The sequence below is a fragment of the Aplidium turbinatum genome, chromosome 8, assembly GCF_918807975.1.
Source record: "Aplidium turbinatum chromosome 8, kaAplTurb1.1, whole genome shotgun sequence".
In the NCBI taxonomy this organism is placed as follows: Eukaryota; Metazoa; Chordata; class Ascidiacea; order Aplousobranchia; family Polyclinidae; genus Aplidium; species Aplidium turbinatum.
This window is the reverse complement of record NC_137479.1, coordinates 22,816,310-22,837,037: the sequence shown is the minus strand read 5'-3', so window position 1 is coordinate 22,837,037 and position 20,728 is coordinate 22,816,310. Positions and strand designations below refer to the sequence as shown.

Sequence of the window (20,728 nt, the reverse complement as noted above, 5' to 3'; positions counted from 1 at the left end):
GCATTACAAGACATGTAACCGAGTCGTTCATATCAAGCATTGTTGTGGGTTTGACACCTGTCAGAACATACTTCATTTTCTTGATAATGTTAACAGACGTTTACTTTTCACAAATATCCGAAAATCGTTGTGTTGCTCATGCAGTGAATACCCAGGTGGCAATTTCTAAAAAAGCACTGCTAGCACCTAGCGCTTTCAGATTTCACTCTTTGTGTTTATAAAAAACATAATCCTTCAAAAGATGATTTGGCATGATTAAAAAGGAACACAAGGTGGAGTATGATAGAGTAAAAGTTTTGTGCCGAGTCAGAAGTTCAAATGGGTTAAGACAGTGGTTTTCAACTGGGGGTCCGCACACCCCAAGGGGTCTGTGAAGTGATTTCAAGGGGTCTGCAAAAGTTTCTGAGTTTTCAGCATGATTGATAAATTGCAAAATTTAAAAATTGTTTGTGCTGTGCTTATGTATTAGCCTACAGTGATTTTCAAACTATAAGTCGCAACGCACTGGTGTGTCGTTTGAAATTACACAGGACATTGCACAAAGGTTTGGTTTCTTAACTAAAAAATTTCATATAGGCCTAATAATGACTTAAACCTTTTAACAAGGCTATATGTTGGCTATGTTCAACTTAAATCTTTTGAAACAGCAGATTGTTGATCAATGATTTATTTGGAAATGCAAACGTTAGTCAGCAGTCTATCAGCAGTCTATTACCACTCACAGTTTTGCAATGACTGTGATTATAACGAATTAATATTGATGACAAATGAAAAAAGGGAGAAGTTCTTTGTAACGGTCGCAAAATATTTACTTTTGATAAAATTTACAGAAAAAAACATCAAATGAGCATATAGATTACTGATGTTTGATCCTGTGTGCCAACATATAGCCCATAAATCATAACATAATTTCGTCAATCTCATCAATCGTCAAGTGCGTTGCGAATTTACAAATTCGTTTTAGTGTGTTGCTTCGAAACTTGTGTAGCATATGATTCCTTAAGGAAACGCGATAGGCTATACCAAAATTTCAAATAGAAATTTATAGGGGTCCGCGACCGCTTTTAAAGCACCAGAAAGGGGTCAACCAAGAAAAAAAAATTGAGAACCACTGGGTTAAGACAAGTAATGTTTGAAATTAAAGTAGTGGTTTATACCAGGGATCCGCAAATACTTGTTGGCGCAATCTAAAAACACAATGATTCTAAATCTTTGCGACTCAAACGTCTCGGAAGTATATGATTTTGCACAAAGTACTTTGCAATTTAATATCAATTTCAATATGATTGTCCGCGCTTATTAAGACCACATCGGGAGCGGACAATTTTGGGTTTATTAAGCAGATGGGACTATAAAGCGGTGGACGATTCTCTGCCACTCCTATACCTTCAGTAATTTCGGAATGGACCAGATTGGGCTTAATAAGCAGGTGAACCTATTGACCGTGGGCTTAATAAGCGACAACTACTGCACTACCATTGAAAGTATAAACTTTTTTGTACAAAATTGTATGCAACTTACATCAAAGAGTACATAATTGTATTTATTTTTGCCACACAAGCTATATTTATAGTAAGTTTAAAGTGTTTTGTGACCCATAGTGGATGATCTCGTGACCCAAATTTGGGTGGCAACACACAATTTGCGGACCCCTGATTTATACAACAAATCTATCAGAACAAAACCACCAAAAAGCTTCGTGGGTTTAAATACATGATGATTTTAATCAGTTTCTTGAACATGAACTGCTACCATGCAAAACTAGATGAATAAAACACTTCTAATTTCAAACAAATCGACGCAAGTGCCTCAACAGCGTCATGCCTGCATAAAAAAAATACAACAAAAAAATAAAAGATTGGTCGACAAAAATACTTGCAAATCTCAATGCATTTTGAAGTGTCATCCCCGAATAAACTACTTGCTGTTTAAAATACCGTTTGATTCTAAAATTTTCTTTAAATGAAGACCATCTCTGATGCTTTTCTTAATTGCTTCTGCATCTGTTTCCTTTTCAGATCCTTGAAGTTGCAACTCCCTGTCAAGTCGCAAAACACTTTGATACGAAGAAAATCAGTTTTAAAAAGTTTTTTACAGGTTTTTCTTATCCCAAAATGTACAAAACTTAGTAATTTTGTCATCATCATCATCATAATCCATCGTCGGTTTGTTCCCCACTAGTGGGGGTGGCCGATTTGTAAGATTTGTATTGCAGTATAATGTCATTACGATAAAATAAATGGTTGAAGTAGAAATCAATCAATATTCAGCGTTTAGTAGTGACTTTACAAATTTTAATATGGTGCTTGAAAGCACAGTTTGTGATATAAATTGAGATCGTAAAACCTCTTAAAACTGTGCAACAACAATTTAAATAGGCTGCAAATTTTAAACCAAAATAGACAATTGACACTGGTGATGGATACGATTGGTGCTAAACTATCTATCTGAAACAAAAATGGAAACGAAATATTTGTTAAAAATCCATCATTCATTACAATAATTTATTTTCAAAGAATATTTTCATAATGTGTAGCGGCATCGGTAGGAATTCGAATCTTGCACTTGTGACTTGTCACTAACTCTTTTGTCAGGCCAAAACTTTTTTGTCTCATTTGCGCTGAACCTATCAAACCTATACCATACGTGTACCCAAGGTTCACAAAGCTTTTCGCAATCTCGTTGCAACATGATTTTTGTTTCGGTCATCGTTCGTGGAGTTGTGACATTAACTGAACTTTATCTCGCAATGTCAACCCGTTTTGATTCCAACACTCCTTTAAACTGGTTTGTACATTTAATCGAATGTTTATGAAGAGTGGCTACTGCAATGGTGGACACCCGCAACGTAAAGATGGTCTCACAGCTTCTCACACTTATTCGTTTTAAAAACACCATGAAACTAAGACGAACTTTGTTTAACGTTTCAAAAATCCTGGCTGTGATAATTAGATTATAGAACAGGCCTACTGTTGTTTTATAGGAGCTACAAACCAGACAAAGATGGAGTAATAATACATGTTATGAATAAAGTAACAAATTTTCCAAAAGTTCAAAATGTGGAATGGGTGGAACCTGTAAACTTGTCGTCCAAACAATCTTCGAGTTTTTTTTAGAAAAACTGCAGAAAATTTTCCTACAATGCATCATATAATTTCATAGTGTTCCTTTTGCATCTAAGCTAGAAAATGCATGATAATGTTCGGTATGGTAACATTAATTCGATGTAAAAAATGCCGACACCATGCCGGAGCTGCATATTCCGCGAGAATGTAGGCGAGTGCCAGGCCACCTATGCGAAGGGTAGATGGTTTTGTCTCTCAGGTAGTGCCGGCAAGGCACCTAAAAAGACCATTGTATGCAAAAACGAAGGCCTTTGATGTGCTGCTCGTGCATGAGTTGTCTGTTCAGCTTCACCTCAAGGTAAGTTGGTTGACTCTTAAACGGCAACAGGCAACCACTGCCTTCAACCTTCAATTGCCTAATTACTTGGTGATTGTAGAGATGAAAAGTACTGTCAATAGATTATGTGTGTAGTCTCCACATGTCCGACTCCAGAGCGTGCTCTACGTTGGACCAGATTTAATAGTGGTTAACAGGGTTAAATCGTCGACATAACCATTTTGCTTTGACTTGGTACAGGGTAAGTAGCTGATGTACACATTGAATAGAAGTGGTAACATGGTTGATCCTTCAGGCACGCCATTTTTCATAACATAACAGAGCTTACGATTTTCATCATTCAACCACAACAATATTACCTGGTTCTTATGCAAGAGGCTTCTACTGCATCGATCAATAAACTTCTAAATCCTCCTTTCTCCAAATGATGCAAGGCATATATCGTAGCTCCTTCAGGGGAGCAAATAGCATCTTTTAATTCTCCCGGATGTTTCCCAGTCTCAAGTAGCATCCTTCCTGCTCCCTACAGGTTTTATTGCAATTCAAGTTTGATTTTTTTCACTAAAAGATTACAAAACAAGCTTGTTAAAACCTCTTTTCTCTGTTGAGATATACTTCAGTCAAAATTACAATCTCTATTGCTTACTGTCTAGAAAACCTTTGTTTTATTTTTTCAAAAATGTGTGTAAGAAAATACTATACCACATCATGACAACTTACAATAAGAGATTGAGCTCCTAAACGCATGGCTAATTGCCGCGGAAGTCCCATTTTTACGGCTCCATCAGATAATGCTTCAACGATCTCATACGCCTTTAAAGAGAAAATTCATTTAATGGTTCAGTTCATGGAAAAGTCATTTATGTGTATAACAAAAAGTCAGAAACAATGTTATGTGTATGACTTTTACAGGATCCACAAGCAATAACCCTAGGAAAAAAGTTCATGTGTGAGTGTGACAAAGGTTATGCGTCTATTCAAAGCCGATAATTCAAAGATAACAATTCAAAGCGGTCGATTGAAAGCCGATAAATCAAAGACGACAATTCCAAGCGGTCAATTGAAAGCCGACAATAGAAAGCCGACAATTGAAAGCCGGCAGTTCAAAGTTGACGATAATTAATCCGCTTGATTGGAAAAGTCAATAATTGAAATTAATTAATCTTATTGTGATGTGATAAGAGTGCGAGCTCGTACTGTACTCAAAAGTCCATCGTTTTGCAATGCTGAAGTTAGTCAGAAGTCGAACAAGGAGTAGTATGGATGTTTCTTTCACGAAAACGGCAAGAGGAAGGAATAAAGCATGCCATGGCGGCTACTGCTATAATCACGACAGGGATAGTAAGCTTGGTGAGGGGTTAAGCTTCTGGTTGTGTGAAGAGTATTGGAAGGAAAATAAGTGCAAAGCAAAAATGCATGTCTGCAATGAAAAGGCAGTGAAATTTGTTGGAGAACATAACCACGCTCCAAATGGTCAGCGTAAGCAGGTTTTGGACGTTTGTGCCCAGGTTAAGTTGCAAGCAGCAACGTCTTACGCTACAACTCAGCAAATCATTACGGCGGCAACAGCAGATTTGCATCCAAATGCAGCAGCTCAAATTCCTGAGGAACGTGTTTTGAAACGCAGCATTCAGCGAGCCAGAAGGCAAGTACAAAATATTCCTGTGGAGCCGTCAAATGCTGAAGAACTGGTAATTCCATTAGAATTCAAGAAATTGAATGATGGTACTGTGTTTCAGCTTTATGATTCTGGGCCTGGAAATGATCGCATATGCATCTTCAGTACCCAGCGTAACCTTGAACTTCTCTCTCAGAGTCAAAGCTATTTCTCTGATGGAACGTTTAGCACAGCTCCAAGCCATCTCTTTCAACAGCTATATACCATCCATGCTGTTGAATAAGGCACAATTGTGCCTCTTGTCTATGCTCTTCTTCCGAACAAAGCTGCTCAAACCTATTGTCGACTTTTGCAGGCTATAAAAAACCTTCGACCTCAAATAAATCCAATGTCCTGGATGACAGACTTTGAGAAGGCTGCAATCAATGCCATTCAAGACAATTTTCCCGCAACTTCACTGACGGGCTGCTTTTTCCATTTACAGCAATGTGTTTGGCGTAAAATACAGCAATTTGGATTGCTAGCAGCTTATAAAGAAGATGATGGGAAGTTTGCAATGAGTGCGCGGAGCCTGGCAGCACTAGCTTTTGTACCAGAACAAGACGTTGAGAACGCATCACAAGCCCTAGTGATAGATGAAGAATTTGATCACCGAATTCAACCTGTAGCTGATTACTTTGAGGACACTTGGAATTTGGATTGGTCGACCAACTCGCCACGGGCATCGAACACCTGCTGTGTTCCCAAATGAACTTTGGAATGTTTATCAGCGCACTTTGCGTAGAGAGCATCGTACCAACAATAGCATTGAAGGGTGGCATAGACGTTTTTAATCAACTGTCGGTTGCTTTCGTCCGTCCATCTTTCGCTGCATCAACGCTCTTAAGAGCAAAAACATAACGAAGTCCTAATGGAACGTCTTGTGGCAGGCCACAATCCTCCATCTCGAAAAAGGAAATATGAACAACTAAATGAACGGATCCTTCGCATTGTGCAACAGTATGATGCTCGAACAACGGCTCAGTATCTGCGTGGAATTGCTCACAACTTTGGCATGTAGTATTCTTGCGAACTATTTTCTGTTAGAATTGTCGGCTTTTGGTATGTAATTAAATTGAAACTGTTTTCTTATGAACTATTTTAGGTTTGAATTGTCGGCTTTTCTCTGTTTTGTTTTTTGTCGTTAATCTCAGCTTTGAATTATCGGCTTTTAATTGACGGCTTTGAATTTTCGTCTTTGAATCCGTTTTGAATTTTCGTCTTTGAATCATCAGCTTTGAATAAACGGCTTTGAATTTTCGGCTTTGAATTGTCTGCTTTAAATTGTCGTGCTACCTGTGACAAACCAGAAAAAAAATTTTTGTACCATTCATTGGATAGTAACAATCCAAGGTCAGATACTCCAGAGAGAATTGTATTTAAAAATCGGTTGTCAAAAGCCCTTCATTTAATTAAAAATCAAGTTCAAACAACTGCTAAAAACAAGAGAAAATTTTTTTATGTTTGTGCGGCGTACGCGGGGAAAGTACACTACTATATTGTTATACTCAGCAAGACTGAGTGCGATTTAGAGATACGGTGTGTATGATGTACTGTATCTGTAGGCTACATAAAAGCATACATATGCAGGTCCTGAACCACTTAAACCAGTGACAGCATCTATGTGAGCTTCTTCCACTTCTTCAATAGTTCCCAGTCGGCCAAATATCTCTTCTATTATGTCACTGTCTTGTTCAGTGGCATTCTGTCCTGCAGATGTTTAAAAAATTGTCTAAAACTAAAAGTAAGTCTTCAATAAATGCAAGCTCAATCAAAACTTTTCCAACTAAGTAGTATGAATGAAAACAAGTCAACAATATTGCAAGTGAAAACATAAATAATAAAACTTAACCCACTGTAGTATTTCAAAAACAAATTAATTAATTCTATAAAATTAAATGAAGTGAAACAATGTAAAAGTATTTTACAAACTAAAACTGAAAAATATTAGTATGAAATAGAGAAATCTACCATTGGCATAGACAGTGGCTGCTTCTTTAACTGCACAGCACGTGTTTGTCATCCCTCGCATGACTTTTGCATCAGGTGGGAGTTTCTGGTGAAATAGAACTTGGCTTAAAAGTTACAATTTAATATTCGCATGAGTTTCATTGATTATGATAATCGAAGAGAATACATTTATAAACAACCCGAAATATAAGTTGAAAGCGGGACTCCACAAAGAGATTATTACATACGTTTAATTAAGTGATGTCTCCAATATGACTCGGAGATAGTATGCGCTGCAAGTGTTGTTTTGATTATTCAATATTTTCCCTCATTTTCATATGAAATTACCAACATCAAACAAGCTTCCCTCACCTTTTCAATAGAAGATAGGTTCACTCCAGCAGCAAATGACAAAATGAGGTGGTCTTTATTGATATACTGATGCAAATCATCAAGCACAAAAGGTATGATCTTCGGCTTAACTGCAAGAATTAAGAGCTTGCTTTTCTCTGCAGTTACCTTATTATCAGGAGTAAACTTAACTCCCAGTTCCTGTAAAAGCATAAAGTGTTTACTGTTAAATTCTAAATTAATAACTTTTACTTAAGAATTACTTTGGAGTTAGATCAATTTTTGATCTTCAAGTAGAATCTGACCATACTTTCATCAAACTGGATCACACAACCGTATGCTTGGACCAGAAACCTTATACACAAGTACATTGGAAAACATGGCTTCAAAAACAACTACCATATTATAGCATATACAATACATTACAATGTACACTCGTACAGTAGTGCTAGTGCACAAATGATTTAATTGACAAAGTGACTATAATTGTGATCAATGAAATTGCTGTACTCCACATCTTTTTTGGTGTTTAAAAAAGTGTAAATCCTACATTAGCCAGGCATTTTTAGTGAAGGTTTTAGTGAATTTTTACTAAAGACAAAAGCAGGAAAGTGTCGCATATATAAAAAGTACAATCTTACATATTACCTTCAGTTGCTTCACAGTTGATTTCTTTGTTTCAGGAGAACTGGCTATTATTTTTCTTGACCGCACAGCACCTGATTTGACAGAAATTTAAAGCATGACAAAACAGAGAAAATATGTATTAATTATATTTGAATGGTTTAACTTTACAATACAGTATTAAAATATATAGTAGGCTACCTGTGCATTTTAGTTGAATAAAGTTGCATTGCATCAGTAGCACAAACATGAACGATAGCAATAATAGCATACTAGGCTAATGCTTGACCTCATTATAAATATAAGTACCGGTAAACATATGAAACATTGAATGATTAATAACTGAATAACATTTTATAAATGGTTGGTTGGTTTTGAATCTTTACCCTCAGACTGACAAAGCCTTGATACGTTATATATTCCTGCCTAGATTGGAGTGAAGTTTTTGGATTGTTGTTGCAGGGTAATTACTCTATCCACTTCTCCTTCATCAGATTAATCATGTTTGATAAGCTGTGGCTTCCTATTTCAACGGGTGCAACCTAATTCGTACCATGAACAATTCGTACCGTCAGTTCGTACCTTGAAAAGGTCAAGAGAAAAAATTTGAAAAAGCCGAAGTCACTGATCGCAGTTTCCGCAAACATTTTAAAAGGGTTAGGGCAGCGGCGCAACTAGAAAAAATCAAAGGGGGTCGGCAACGAAAGAGAAAACTAACAATTATTTGTAGAAGTGGATATATCACAGTTAGATTGTTAGAATATTAGCCTAGTGTAAATTGACAGCGCAATGAACCAATTCTATATAATAACGTGCGAAGCGACCTTTTTCGCTCTATCTGCGCTTGCTACTCACTCTCAACAAAAGTTTCCCGCACTTTCGAAAGTAGGCAGCAAATTGTTTGCTCTCCAGGCCCACATTTTAAAAAGTAGTCCATACAAGCTTAGGGCCTGGATACACGTCAAATTTAACAATATTGTAAAGAAAATTTTATTGCCGTCTTCTTAATATCGAAATTATAAAATTGGTTTAAGAATGTGTGAAGTTGCGACCATACGAAGATTACAAATCGGACTAGCCTAAAGCCAGCTGCAGTTTCGTTTTGTGGGTTAATAAGGTTGCATCCTAAGTAGGGATGCCCAAAGTAGAATTTTGAATCCTTAAGATTCAAATCCATTCAGAATCAAATCTAAAAGCCGCTTTTTTATCAGGTAATTGGGTTCGGAAATAATACGGAGAAAGGAAAAAAATTATAAAAAAAATTTTTTGAAAAAATGCTCCGCCGATCCGCAAAACGCCTGCAAGTCACGTGCGTCGTGCATGCCAATCCGTTTCTGCATGTGATTAACAGAGGTCCTTTACGTGTGCGTGCGCGCATGTGTTGTTTTGAGAGAACAAAGGCAAGAAGAAGAAAACGATTGAACTTGAGAAAGAGAACTTATATATAATGTTTTAATGTTTGTTTGTGTAATTTATAGGCCTAACTAATTTTTTTTTTAAAGCTGAGCCGGTTTCCCGTACTTCAAGTTTTACCACCCTGGAAAGTCAGCCATTTTGTTTTTATGACATCATATTGGGGGAATAAATGACGGTCTGTTAATATTTTGTATTGCGGTCAGTGATACCATTTTAGTCCTTTTAAAACCAAATCTGGTTTATTTTGCAACCGTTTGGTTTATTTTTTTTTTCGATTTGGTTTATAGTTTATTTTTTTGGTTTAAATTTGTTTTTTTTTAACATACTTTACGTCTTATTTTTAGTTTATTTCTGCTTCAATTTGGCTTATTCTGGTCTTTTTTTTCGACTTTACACATGAGTTATCGGGTCACACAACTTTTTAATCTTAACCTACTATGAAATCAAATTCCATGAGGTCATAATTCCATGAGGTCATAAATTGGAATCGACCAAAAATACAAGGTGAAGTTGGTAATTAGTGTTTTCACAACTTTACCTGATAGTTTTCCTATTTTCTAACTTTAAACCCTGAAAGTTAGTGTTTAGGGCAAGAAAATAGAAATTTGGTTTATTCTGGTCTTTTTTTTAGCTTCATCTAGTTTATTTTTAAAAAACCTAGATGGCAACACTGATTGCGGTTTATGCGACTTGAGCGTGAAACAAGTTTGGTATGTATAGAACGTAGCTTGAACTGACACACGTTAAGTAGTACGTAAGTCTCAGTCTAGTTACAGGGTTCCCACACATTTTTTATAAACAAATTCCTTACTTTTTCAAGTCAATTTTAAAAATTCCCTACCTAATTTTGATCCAAATTGCGCATTAACTGTGCTTACTTAATGAAAATTTCTGTGCTGTAATATTTCTAAACAAGATCATACACAGGTTTAAAATTGTATATCCGGACTCTATTACGGTCAAATCGGTATGAAAAAAATAAGAATGTAGAAGATTCCTGCTTGAATAAAATCCTTTTTTTTCTTCAAAAGACCCAAACTGAAACCGGTTTAATCCGGTTCATATAGCATCAAAGGGAGCTTTTACGAAATTCCTGACCTTTTCCCGGTCTGGAAAACGGGTTTTTAAATTCCCTACTTTTTCTTTACTTTCCAGACTGCGTGGGAACCCTGTAGTTAGTCGTCAATCTTCTTGAAGTTGCAAATCTTAAAGGGGGCTGTCATGTCGACTAGACATCCCCCTAGTTGCGCCCCTGGGTTAGGGTATCGGAGTATCGGTACCCGCAAACAAACAAACTGCAAAGATCGAGAGAAAAAAATAGAACATTGCTGATCGCAGTTTCCGTTTTTCCGCAAACATTTTAAAAGGGTTAGGGTTTAGGGTGTTTCCGCAAATAAAGGAACTGAAAAGATCGAGAGGAAAAATAAAACAAAGCCAAAGTCGCTGATCACAGTTTCCATTTTTCCACAGTTTCCGCAAACATTTTAAAATTTCCGGTAATGATCCTAAGAGTTTACCAAAGTCGCTGATTGCAGTTTCTATTTTTCCGCAGTTTTTTCAAACATTTTAAAATTTCTGGTAATGATCGTAAGAGTTTACCGAAGTCGCTGATTGCAGTTTCTGCAAATTTTTTAAAAGAGTGAGGGTTTAGAGTTAGGGTTGATCGGAGTTTCCGCAAACATTTTAAAAGGGTTAGGGTTGATCGGAGTTTCCGCAAACATCTTAAAATTTCCGGTAATGGTCTTAAGAGTTTTTGTTTGTTTGCGGAAAATTTTAAAATTTTGCGAAAACTGCCCAGCGACTTCGGCTTTTTTTAATTTTTTCTCTTGATCTTTTCAAGGTACGAACTGACGATACGAATTGTTTATGGTACGAATTAGGTTGCATCCTATTTCAACCCCCTCCATATTGCTCTGTTTTTAGTTTTTGCTAGTACTTTTGGCATACTATATACCGGTACTTTTCATTCCTGTAATTAGCTTGATATTGTCAAGATATTTCATTTTCATTTTTTGTCGTCCTTTTGTTTGTTTGCCTTGCACCATCTTAGTCAGTTACACTGAATTTTCCAACGAGTTGGTTCTTGCTATATGTCCAAAACATCTTAATTTCCTGAAGTTAATATTGTTAATCAAACTCCAGTCATCGTCTATTTGTTGAAATGCATCATACCCCCGATGAAAAATTTCTGCATTTGCCACTTGGGGTACCCAACCAGATTACTGCAATCTACTGATAGATTACAAATTGATCTCAAGTTAATCGCTGATGTGGAAGAAAAAGTAAAATTCAGAAGTTCTTTTCCTACAGAGAATTTGTCACATATAATCAGTGCTGTGTCAAGGGGGGGGCCAAGGGGGGCCCGGCCCCCGGGCCCACCATCTCAGGGGGCCCACAAGTAATAGACTTTTGCGCGTCAGTGTCATGTTTTTTAGCTGCTAAAGTTTACTGCGTGTACTTCCATTGAGAAGATAATTTAGGTTCGATACCAATGAGATGCCAGGCCTGGGCCCTTGTACTAAAATATCTCAAAAATCACCATATTATCTTGAATCAAAGTTAAAATAGGCTGCGACAACATTAGTAAAATCATTTGTATTTGAAACAAAACAGGTTGGTTGCAATTGAATACTTGAAATCAAGAAGGGCCCAATTCCCACAAAGGTGTGTTTAAAATAAATGTGTTGTAGTTATTTTGTGATGGAATTTCAGGGGGCCCACAGGTAATAGACTTTTGCGTTTCAGTAACAATGTGTTTTTTAGTTGTTAAAGTTTACTGCGTGTAGCCTACTTGTCCATTAAGAAGATAATTTAGGCCCGATACCAATGAGATGCTGGGCCCTTATACCAAAACATCTCTAAAAACATCACATTATCTTAAAGAAAAGTTAAAATATGACAACATTAGTAAAATTACCTGTATTTGAAATAAAACAGGTTGGTTGCAATTGAATACTTAAAGTCAAGACGGGCCCAATTCCCACAAAGGTGTGTTTAAGATAAATGTGTTTTAATTATTTTGGTTGTTTATTTTTTCGTATTTTGTGGTAGAACTTTGGAATTGGCAACTGTTGAACTGAAACCACTTTATACACTGGTAGGATCACCATACTTTGTAAGCTACTGTTAAACCACGAAGTAGACAGCTCATTTTAAATTGATTGTCATAAATGGGAAAATTATGTAAGACATTTGCATAACTTTATTGCAATGCCTTGTCTAAATATTGCAAAAGCATAGATTGAAACCTTTCTTTAGCATACCGGGTAAAGTGAAAGCGTTCATGTTTTGTAGGTTAGCTTCTCTTTAGCATAAACTTTAAGAGTGAGGTACCGTACGATTGATTTTAAAGTCTGCCAATAACTAAACAAGACACATAAAATACTTTTTGTAATACTGGACTAGCTGAAAGTTTGGTTGGTCTATTGATATCCCTTTTAACAATAAAGTATTTTTCTACATCTACTGGTATAACTTGCAAGGTAAAAGTCTTTTTTGAAGTGTCATAAGCTGCATTAAGGCTGTTGCACTTTTAGCTTAACGTTTTGGTTTTACAGGGTGTTTTGTTTTCTTAAGCTTAACTTCAAAGTGAATGTTACTGGTTTACAACTGGTAGTCTAGTTCTAGAATGGTGTAACATTGCTATGTACCAAGATTTCATTCAGCTTTTCATAAAGAAGATGTCTTGTTTGAACTAGCGGCATTCTTGCTTTGAACATTTCAGATTTATAAACAAAACTCTCAAAGAGGAATTCTTTGAAATGGCTGACCATGGAGGTTTGTCAGAACCAAGCAAACTTTGCTTTGCCATTATTGCCATTGAAGTACATTCGTTTACTATGATTACCAATGGTGCAGACGTGCTGCAAAAGTTTTGCAGATGTTCCAACAAGGGAATGTTTTTCTCAAAGCTCTTTGCATAGTTTTTTTTTCAAAAATTATGTTGAGCCAAATGTTAAACCTTGAATGTACCAGAAACCATGAAGCATTTAATGCGATCTTTACCCATGTCTTTAATTGCTGTGGTAAGAACCAGATAGTGACCAGCAGGCCACAAGCTGAAGAACAACCACCAAAAGTAAGGCAAACAATTCAAAAACTGACCTCAAAGGTCAGCAAGTAATAAGCGGACAGCGGACATTGAGTAGTGTAATAATCAATTCACCTGCCTTTAGATGTAGGCCATAAAAATGTTTGTCTTATTTGTAGCCTATTCCATTTCTGCAGTCATATTTTGTTTACTGCTAAAAAATTGTAAACAGTAAACAAAATAGCATTTCTCATAGATTAATTAGCATTTCATTTTTAGCATTTACAATCCCGTAATTATAAATATCCCTGACTTTACAGAGGTAGCTATCGGCAAGTGTAACCAGCATACATTTAGATACCAGTATAATAAGTATTTTATGACAGTTGCCAGGATTTTGTTTGTGATTTCAAATCGTTGCTGCTTTATATTTCATTTCTTTCATTCCAAGCAAAGATGAAGGTATAACTTGATAGACCTGTGTTTACTATAAATTATATTTCTGCTGTGTTCTGTACACTGCTAGGTTGATGGTTGTTTATGAAGTTATAAAAGTTTAACTAGGTAGTAGTTATTGTGCAGTAAGCATTACAACATTTCATTAAGCACCAGTAGGCTAACCTATGAAGGCTTTCTGAGTACTGCAAAGTTGTCAGTGAGTAACGAAGCTGTTAGACCTTACCTAGAAACCTCTTAACTAGTGTTGCACTGTAAATATTGCTCCGTTTTGTTAAAGTTCATAGTAATTTTCTTATGTATGCTGTGATTCCTGTGAAGTAGTTGCAACATGTGATAAAGTTATTAAACTTCATCTACATAAGTCAGCATTCATGCCCATGCACCATTCCAATAACAGCTGTTTTTAGCATGACCAATGGTGTTTGCATATGAAAAAAATAATTACATGTAGTAAAGTTAATTCAACAGTTAGATTACAGCAACTGCTGCTCATAATAACTGTGCTTCTTAAATTCAACAACCACAATGTTCCAAAAATAAAGCAAATAATAAAAAAAATGTTTTAGTGAAATATAGCATGATTAACAACAGGTTTCTAATAATAGTGTATCTTGTGTGAGTAGGCCTAGTTAATAAACCATGTACGCCATTCTGTGCTGTTATAAATTACCACCGTTCTGTTGTGAATTGAAAGTATATCACTAGATTGGTAACTACTGTTTTTATCATACTAAAGTTCCTGATTATGCACATTTGAGTTTTGAGTACACTTGAGTTTTCATGTTAGCATTTTGAATGGGTACTTGGGTAGCTTTTTGAAAGTATTGTAATGGTGAGTGGTTTAATCAATCAATCACTGGTTTATGTTTTTTCACAAAATATTGCACCAAATGCACTGGTATATTACATAAAAGTGAGAGAGGAAGGAAGCGAAAGACCTTATGAGGTCACCAAGTCAGCCTCCACCCCAGTGATCCTATAAGGCAAAACATAATTACCACTTGGTGAAAGTGTTAAGATGTTGTTTGTTAAAGCATTTGTGAATTCACTTTATTTTTTGCACTTCTAAACTGTTTTGCTATGTTATGGCTATACATTTAAAAATAATAGGTTAGTAAAATTTCAGATGCCAATTGTAATTTTTGGAAAAAATTGCTTTCAAATGTAACTTTAACCAATTTAAAATTCTCATAATTTTGTCAATTCTTATCCGATACCGGTATAAAAAATTGTATGAACTCAATGTGATAAGCATGTCAAATTTAATGCTAACTTCTACTGTGTGATATATACTGATATAAGATCTGGGTTGAATGACCCCTACGCTTCATGACCATTGCCAGTATGTTTAGAAATCGTTAACACTTTTGGCTTTCATTGCAAGCAAAGGTGTAGCTATGACTTGATGGACCTGTGTTTGCTCTTATTTACATTTGTATTGTTTTCTCAACTGGTGAGAAAGTCTAGTGAAGTGAACCACCTTTCCATATCAGTGCAGTTAACATACACACTATATTATAAGTCTGCTTGCCGATAAGGGGCCCAAAATTATTTTGGCCCCGGGGCCCACCAAGGGCTTAACACAGCACTGCATATAATAATCATGTTTCAAGATGGTTCGCCTGATAGCTCAGTTGGTAAGCGTGTGAATTTGTGAACAAAAAAGCTTTGATCAAGCAGTGCTGGTTCCACTCTCGGTTGTTCGCTTGAGCAATGCACGTTAAGGACTGCTCTCCAGTCTCCATTGCATTCAGAGGCATCTAATGCATAGAATAATTCCCTGGCAACAACACTCTTATCAATCAAAAACTTCACTCTGCCAACCAGGCCTGCGTCAGTGGTTCAAAGCTTCTACATGTCTACAAGCATTCGAAACTATCAGGAATAAGCTCTAAGAAGCTTTCCCAGTACGAGCGAGGATAAAGATTCAATCAATCAATTGCTTCTATGCAATAGCTTACCTGATCGAACAAAGCCTTGTGCCATGTACAAAGCTAAATTTCCAGCACCAACAAAACCAATGTTCATGTCAATTGATTTTAATAAAATAGATAAACCAGCTCGGGAGCCCATACCTTAGTTTTAGCAGAGATTTAGCATCTATACCATGGTAATACAATACATAACTTAAGCTTAAGCAGTAAGCACACACGCTAAATAAAAACGTGGTTATTATAAATAAAAACACGGTTATTGTGCAAGTGAAGATTAAGGTTGCCAGACTTTTTTTTAAATTTCCAGGACAATTGCTACTGAAAAGCAGCACAATCGTCAAAAGTGATAAAACACACCCAAAAATATCTCAACAGATACGGTAGTAAATGTTTCAAGAAAAAGAGGAAAGTGGAATAAAAAAATGCGACCATTAAACTTTTCCGCAACTCGCAAAACAAGACTAGTCCAATTCCGCAGGAAAAACCACGAAACTGGCAACCGAAACATATTTTTTTAAACACGTGTCAAAAACCGCTCTTAGCCTATTTGTTTGCAATATTATTTCAAGTTACTGGTCTTTTTGGAAAAATATAAGTGGAATATTTGTGCCATCAAACCTATTGTTTTACTGAATTTGCTTAAACAGATATACGGCAATCGAATTCCGGTCAACTCTTTGGTTTCCTGTCAAACCTAGCCTAATTTCCATGTTAATATAAAAAATATTGCCTGATATAAAGCAATTGTAAATGTGAGAAAAAAAATTAGAAGGTTGTGATGTGACATGGCTTTGGAATTTTTTTATGTAAAGCTGTGGGGTAAAATGGACCATCTGGCCCGCTTTACCCTGAGGTGAGGCAAAACAAACCAATTACAAGATTTTATTTTTACATTTGAATTTTTGAAAAGTTTAAAGAATGAACCTGAATGATTTGGGCTGAAAGGAACCTTCATAATTATCTAAATCGTCGTTCCTATGAAGCAGAAAGCTTGTAATCAGCCGAATGGAAGGACTTGGAGCCAATTTTTGGTCAGATCATCAAGTTTGTGGAGGCCTGTTATTCCGTTGGGTGGAAAATACAAGGGTGGGACAACCATAAATGATGTGGTTATCTGTTTGCTCCGTCGTCCCGCACTGACAGGCAGCAGAGACCCTCATGCCCCAACAGGCTATGCAAACATTAAAACGCCCAACTCACTCCCAGTCTCCATCGGTTCAGCGTAGCCTAAGTGATAAGCAGACACTGAAATGGAAAAAAAATTCATTGTGAACTTTCAAAAAAAATGTTTTTTTTGTCATTCTACCCACTTTCCTCGAAACAATGCTACCGCTTATACTGTAGCCTGCGGGTAAAGGATCTACCCAGTCTCTAAATCTAGGCTATCATTTAATTTGTCTATCCCAAATGAATGTTTTTGTAGAAATAAAAACACTTAAAGCAAATCTTTAAAATAGAATAATATTTGTCATATTGTTGATAAGACCGATTAGCAGACTCTCTACTCTGTGATTGGCAGGCCCGCAACCAGGGGGGGGGCATTGGGGGCATTTGCCCCCCCCAAAATTTTTTGAAAATTTTTTAAGCGTTCTATGCAGTATGAAATGCACTATGAATACGTCGTACACGTACAGCCATACTGTAGAGCAGTGGTTCCCAACCGGGGTGCCGCGGCACCCTAGGGTGCCGATTGCAATGCTCAAGGGTGCCGCGAAGTAGGCCTATTGCAATACTGAGGCCCATTCATTATTTTAACTATAACCCGTTAAGTGCGAAATTTATTTATTTCTAACCCAGTTTCAGTGTGTATTAAGTTTCGCGTCTCGCAGTTATTCCCAGCTCCTTTCTGGAGAGTCGTTTTTAGTAGATATCTTCGACCACTTAAATAACGTGAATGCCAAATGCGGTAGCCACTTTAACAAGTCGAAATTCTGCCACTGAAATTGATTAGAATGAAACCGCCAACCAATCACAAGCTACGGTTTAAGTGACATAAAAAATGGCGAAAAGAAGACGATAGAAAGCAAATTAAGTGATCGATTTTTTGTCAGCTGGTTGGCTTAGGGGTTAGGGTTAGGGCTAGAAAGTAGTTGTTTCATTGACGCGGGTTCGATTCCCACTACTGCTATTGCTCTTTTTCTTCTGTAATTACCAAATAAAGTTTAAAACAAGCATTAACTCTCTGGGTGAGTGCGAGAAGCATCACAATTGGACGGTAGCCTCTTATAACATGTTCTGATTGGTTGGCGGTTGCATTGTAGTCATTCGCAGTGGCAGAATTTTGACTTGTTAAAGTGGCTACCGCCAAATGCAGGGCAAAAATGAACCTCTTTTAACCTCAACCGATAAAATGAAAGCACTGAGAGAAAAACTGAAAATGTAGTCCTTAAAAGTGGAGAACGGGAACTTTGACATGCTTTCATGTTGACATTCTCTGAAATGAAGAACAAAGAAGTTGTCTCATTAATAACTCAGCACCTAAAATCATTGGAAGAAAAAATTAAGAAGTATTTTCCCAGCTTGTCCATGGAACATTACGCATGAGTAAGAAATCTATTTTGATTGGACTCTCATATTGTTTTGAATCGTAAAGAAGAATTAATTGACATTCGTAAAGATTGAAATTTTAAGCTAATGCACAAGCAGATGCCTCTCGACGAGTTCTGGATAAAAATTCAAAATAAATATCCTTGCGTTGGAAAGAAAGCTATTGTGCTTTTGTTGCAGTTTTCCACGTCATACCTATGTGAGAGTGGATTTTCTATATTATCAAACATAAAAACTAAAAAACGAGAACGACTGTTTATAGTCAAGGAAGAAATGCGGTGACTTTATCGAATGTTCCCCCAGATATTAAGGGACTTTGTGCAAGAAGCCCAAATTTCACACTGACTTTTGAATAAATACATTTATGTACGCGCGCTATACTGTACAACACATTCTGTGTCATTTCATACAGTTATTTGAAATACAGAAACCTCATAAAATTGATCCAGTTTTACCAGGGTGCCGCAAACTATTTATTTCTTTGATAGGGTGCCGCAAGGTCAAAAAGGTTGGGAACCACTGCTGTAGAGTGTAGACTATCGAAACCGAAAGTAGGCTACGCTGGTTGGAAGCCATGCTAACGATTTTGTTCGATAAATTAGGCTGGCATCCTCATTATCTGTTACTCAAATTCCAAGCGCGGAATTGGTGTTAAACGAACTTGCCAAATCAAGTAGAAAGTTATACATTATGCTCTAAATTAACATGTCATTTTGCATTTGCAAAGTCAACTTCTTTGGGCCTACAAACATAAAAGCTTGTTGAGCCAACAAAATGTTTCAGGATTGTAATTTGTAATTACCGTGTTGAGTTTATTCATATGTATCTGTTTGTTTATGTTGATGTAAATATATGTTATTGATTAATTTATGACTCCAGTCGTGCCAATGCAGTTCGTAGCCTACAGATGTTGTATTTTATTTGTAATCGACTGAACACATTACTGTATTATCGTAATTTTCTTCCTTGGGTAGTCATAGCTAAATGAGAAAAGGTTACAAATGCTAGTTTCCTTTTATGCTGTACTAAACAAAAACGTGATTGACATAAGTTATGACCACTGAACCGTAACATGGTAGTGCCACACACTCTTGTCTCTTATCAGTAGGCGTGGACATTAACATAAAAATGTCACAATGCATTATTTTAATGTTTGTTCTTTGATAAAAATTAAATGCCCCCCCCGAAAATAGTTGCTGGTTGCGGGCCTGGTGATTGGTGCTCATTCTACAAAGGCGCTGCCGCAATTTTCTGCTGTATGCAGTAAGATTTTATTTCCTATCACAGCAAGAATAACGAAATTTTAGCTTCCTTGGGTTACAACTGAACGAAACTCTGCGCACTCCAAAGGGCTACAGTGAGTAGCCTAACCTACAGCGTAGCCTACCTATCACCCATCATACATTGCTAACAAAAAACTCAAGCTTAAAGCAATAAAAAGTGAACACAAACAACTAGACTAAATGCAGAAGAAATGATGGCAAATTACTTTTCAGAGTGTTGCGTAAATGGTGTCTCAAGGATTATAGCAAAAAAAGAAGAAAATTTTGATTTATATTTTTGATTAGGCCTATAGGTTGCAGCCTATTGGCCAGAACTTTTTTCTTAGAACAGCACTCTTCAACTGGGGTGCAACGTATCCCCAGTCCCACCATAGGCTAGTTACCAGAGGTGGGCGGTATAGCGCGCTATTTTTATGATAACGACGCTATATTTTTGTGGTACGGTAATCACTTTAACATAGGACAGTTTTCCGTGCAAACCAGCTACCACCACTGCGCTGCGGCGCATTGGTTAAGAAAGGTAGGACAACTTTCCTTATAAACTCAATTGATTTCAGTCATTAAGATCCTACTTGTACTCAGTTCAGTTGCAGAAGAAAAAATTAGCAGAGGGTGGGAATCGAACCCATGCAATCGAAATGACTATTCCCTTGCCCAAGGCAGGATTTAGCTGATGGAGAGCCCGGGGCACTTTTAGATCGGGGAGCCCCCGTGCAAAAACCACCTCTACGTCTACAGTAGCATTAATCCAGCACTGCACAGCATTTTGCAGAAACTTCAAAGGCTGAAAGAAAAAAAAAACAACACAGAATCACATTTTTCCACGTAGGGGGGCCGGGGCACCTGCACCCTCTGCCCCCCTAAATCCGGGCCTGCCCTAACCCATTAGGCCACGCTGCTTGTGGCGATACATCCACTTAATTTTCTTTGCATCAAAAATCTTTCGAGTGGATCGGTCAGAATATCACGTGCTGAGTCGCATGACTGAAATCAGCTGATTCGCAAGAAAAACTGTCCTATGTCAAGTGCCTACCTATTTTTGTCGGGGATTTGGTTCAGTCGTAGCCTACTGCCA

The 20,728-nt window shown here is 36.9% G+C and overlaps 1 protein-coding gene across 1 annotated transcript; it reads right to left on the bottom strand.

Moving 5' to 3' along the window:
- Positions 1-1,917: 1,917 nt before the first annotated feature.
- LOC145776167 (pyrroline-5-carboxylate reductase 1, mitochondrial-like) lies at positions 1,918-15,962 on the bottom strand. Its single transcript, XM_082587568.1, has 8 exons — positions 15,851-15,962; positions 8,009-8,079; positions 7,382-7,561; positions 7,031-7,115; positions 6,642-6,769; positions 4,123-4,215; positions 3,762-3,925; positions 1,918-2,038 (listed from the first exon to the last, which is right to left on the bottom strand). The coding sequence occupies exons 1-8, from the start codon at positions 15,960-15,962 to the stop codon at positions 1,918-1,920; spliced, it is 954 nt and encodes a 317-aa protein (XP_082443694.1).
- Positions 15,963-20,728: the final 4,766 nt, after the last annotated feature.

Excerpts from the sequence above, each read along its gene's own strand:
- LOC145776167 (XM_082587568.1), bottom strand. The coding sequence starts at position 15,962 with ATGGGCTCCCGAGCTGGTTTATCTATTTTATTAAAATCAATTGACATG. Across the intron at positions 7,562-8,008 it reads CAACTGTGAAGCAACTGAAG|GAACTGGGAGTTAAGTTTAC; the intron begins GTAATATGTAAG and ends ATGCTTTTACAG. Across the intron at positions 4,216-6,641 it reads GTGGTTCAGGACCTGCATAT|GCGTATGAGATCGTTGAAGC; the intron begins GTATGCTTTTAT and ends TTCTCTTTAAAG.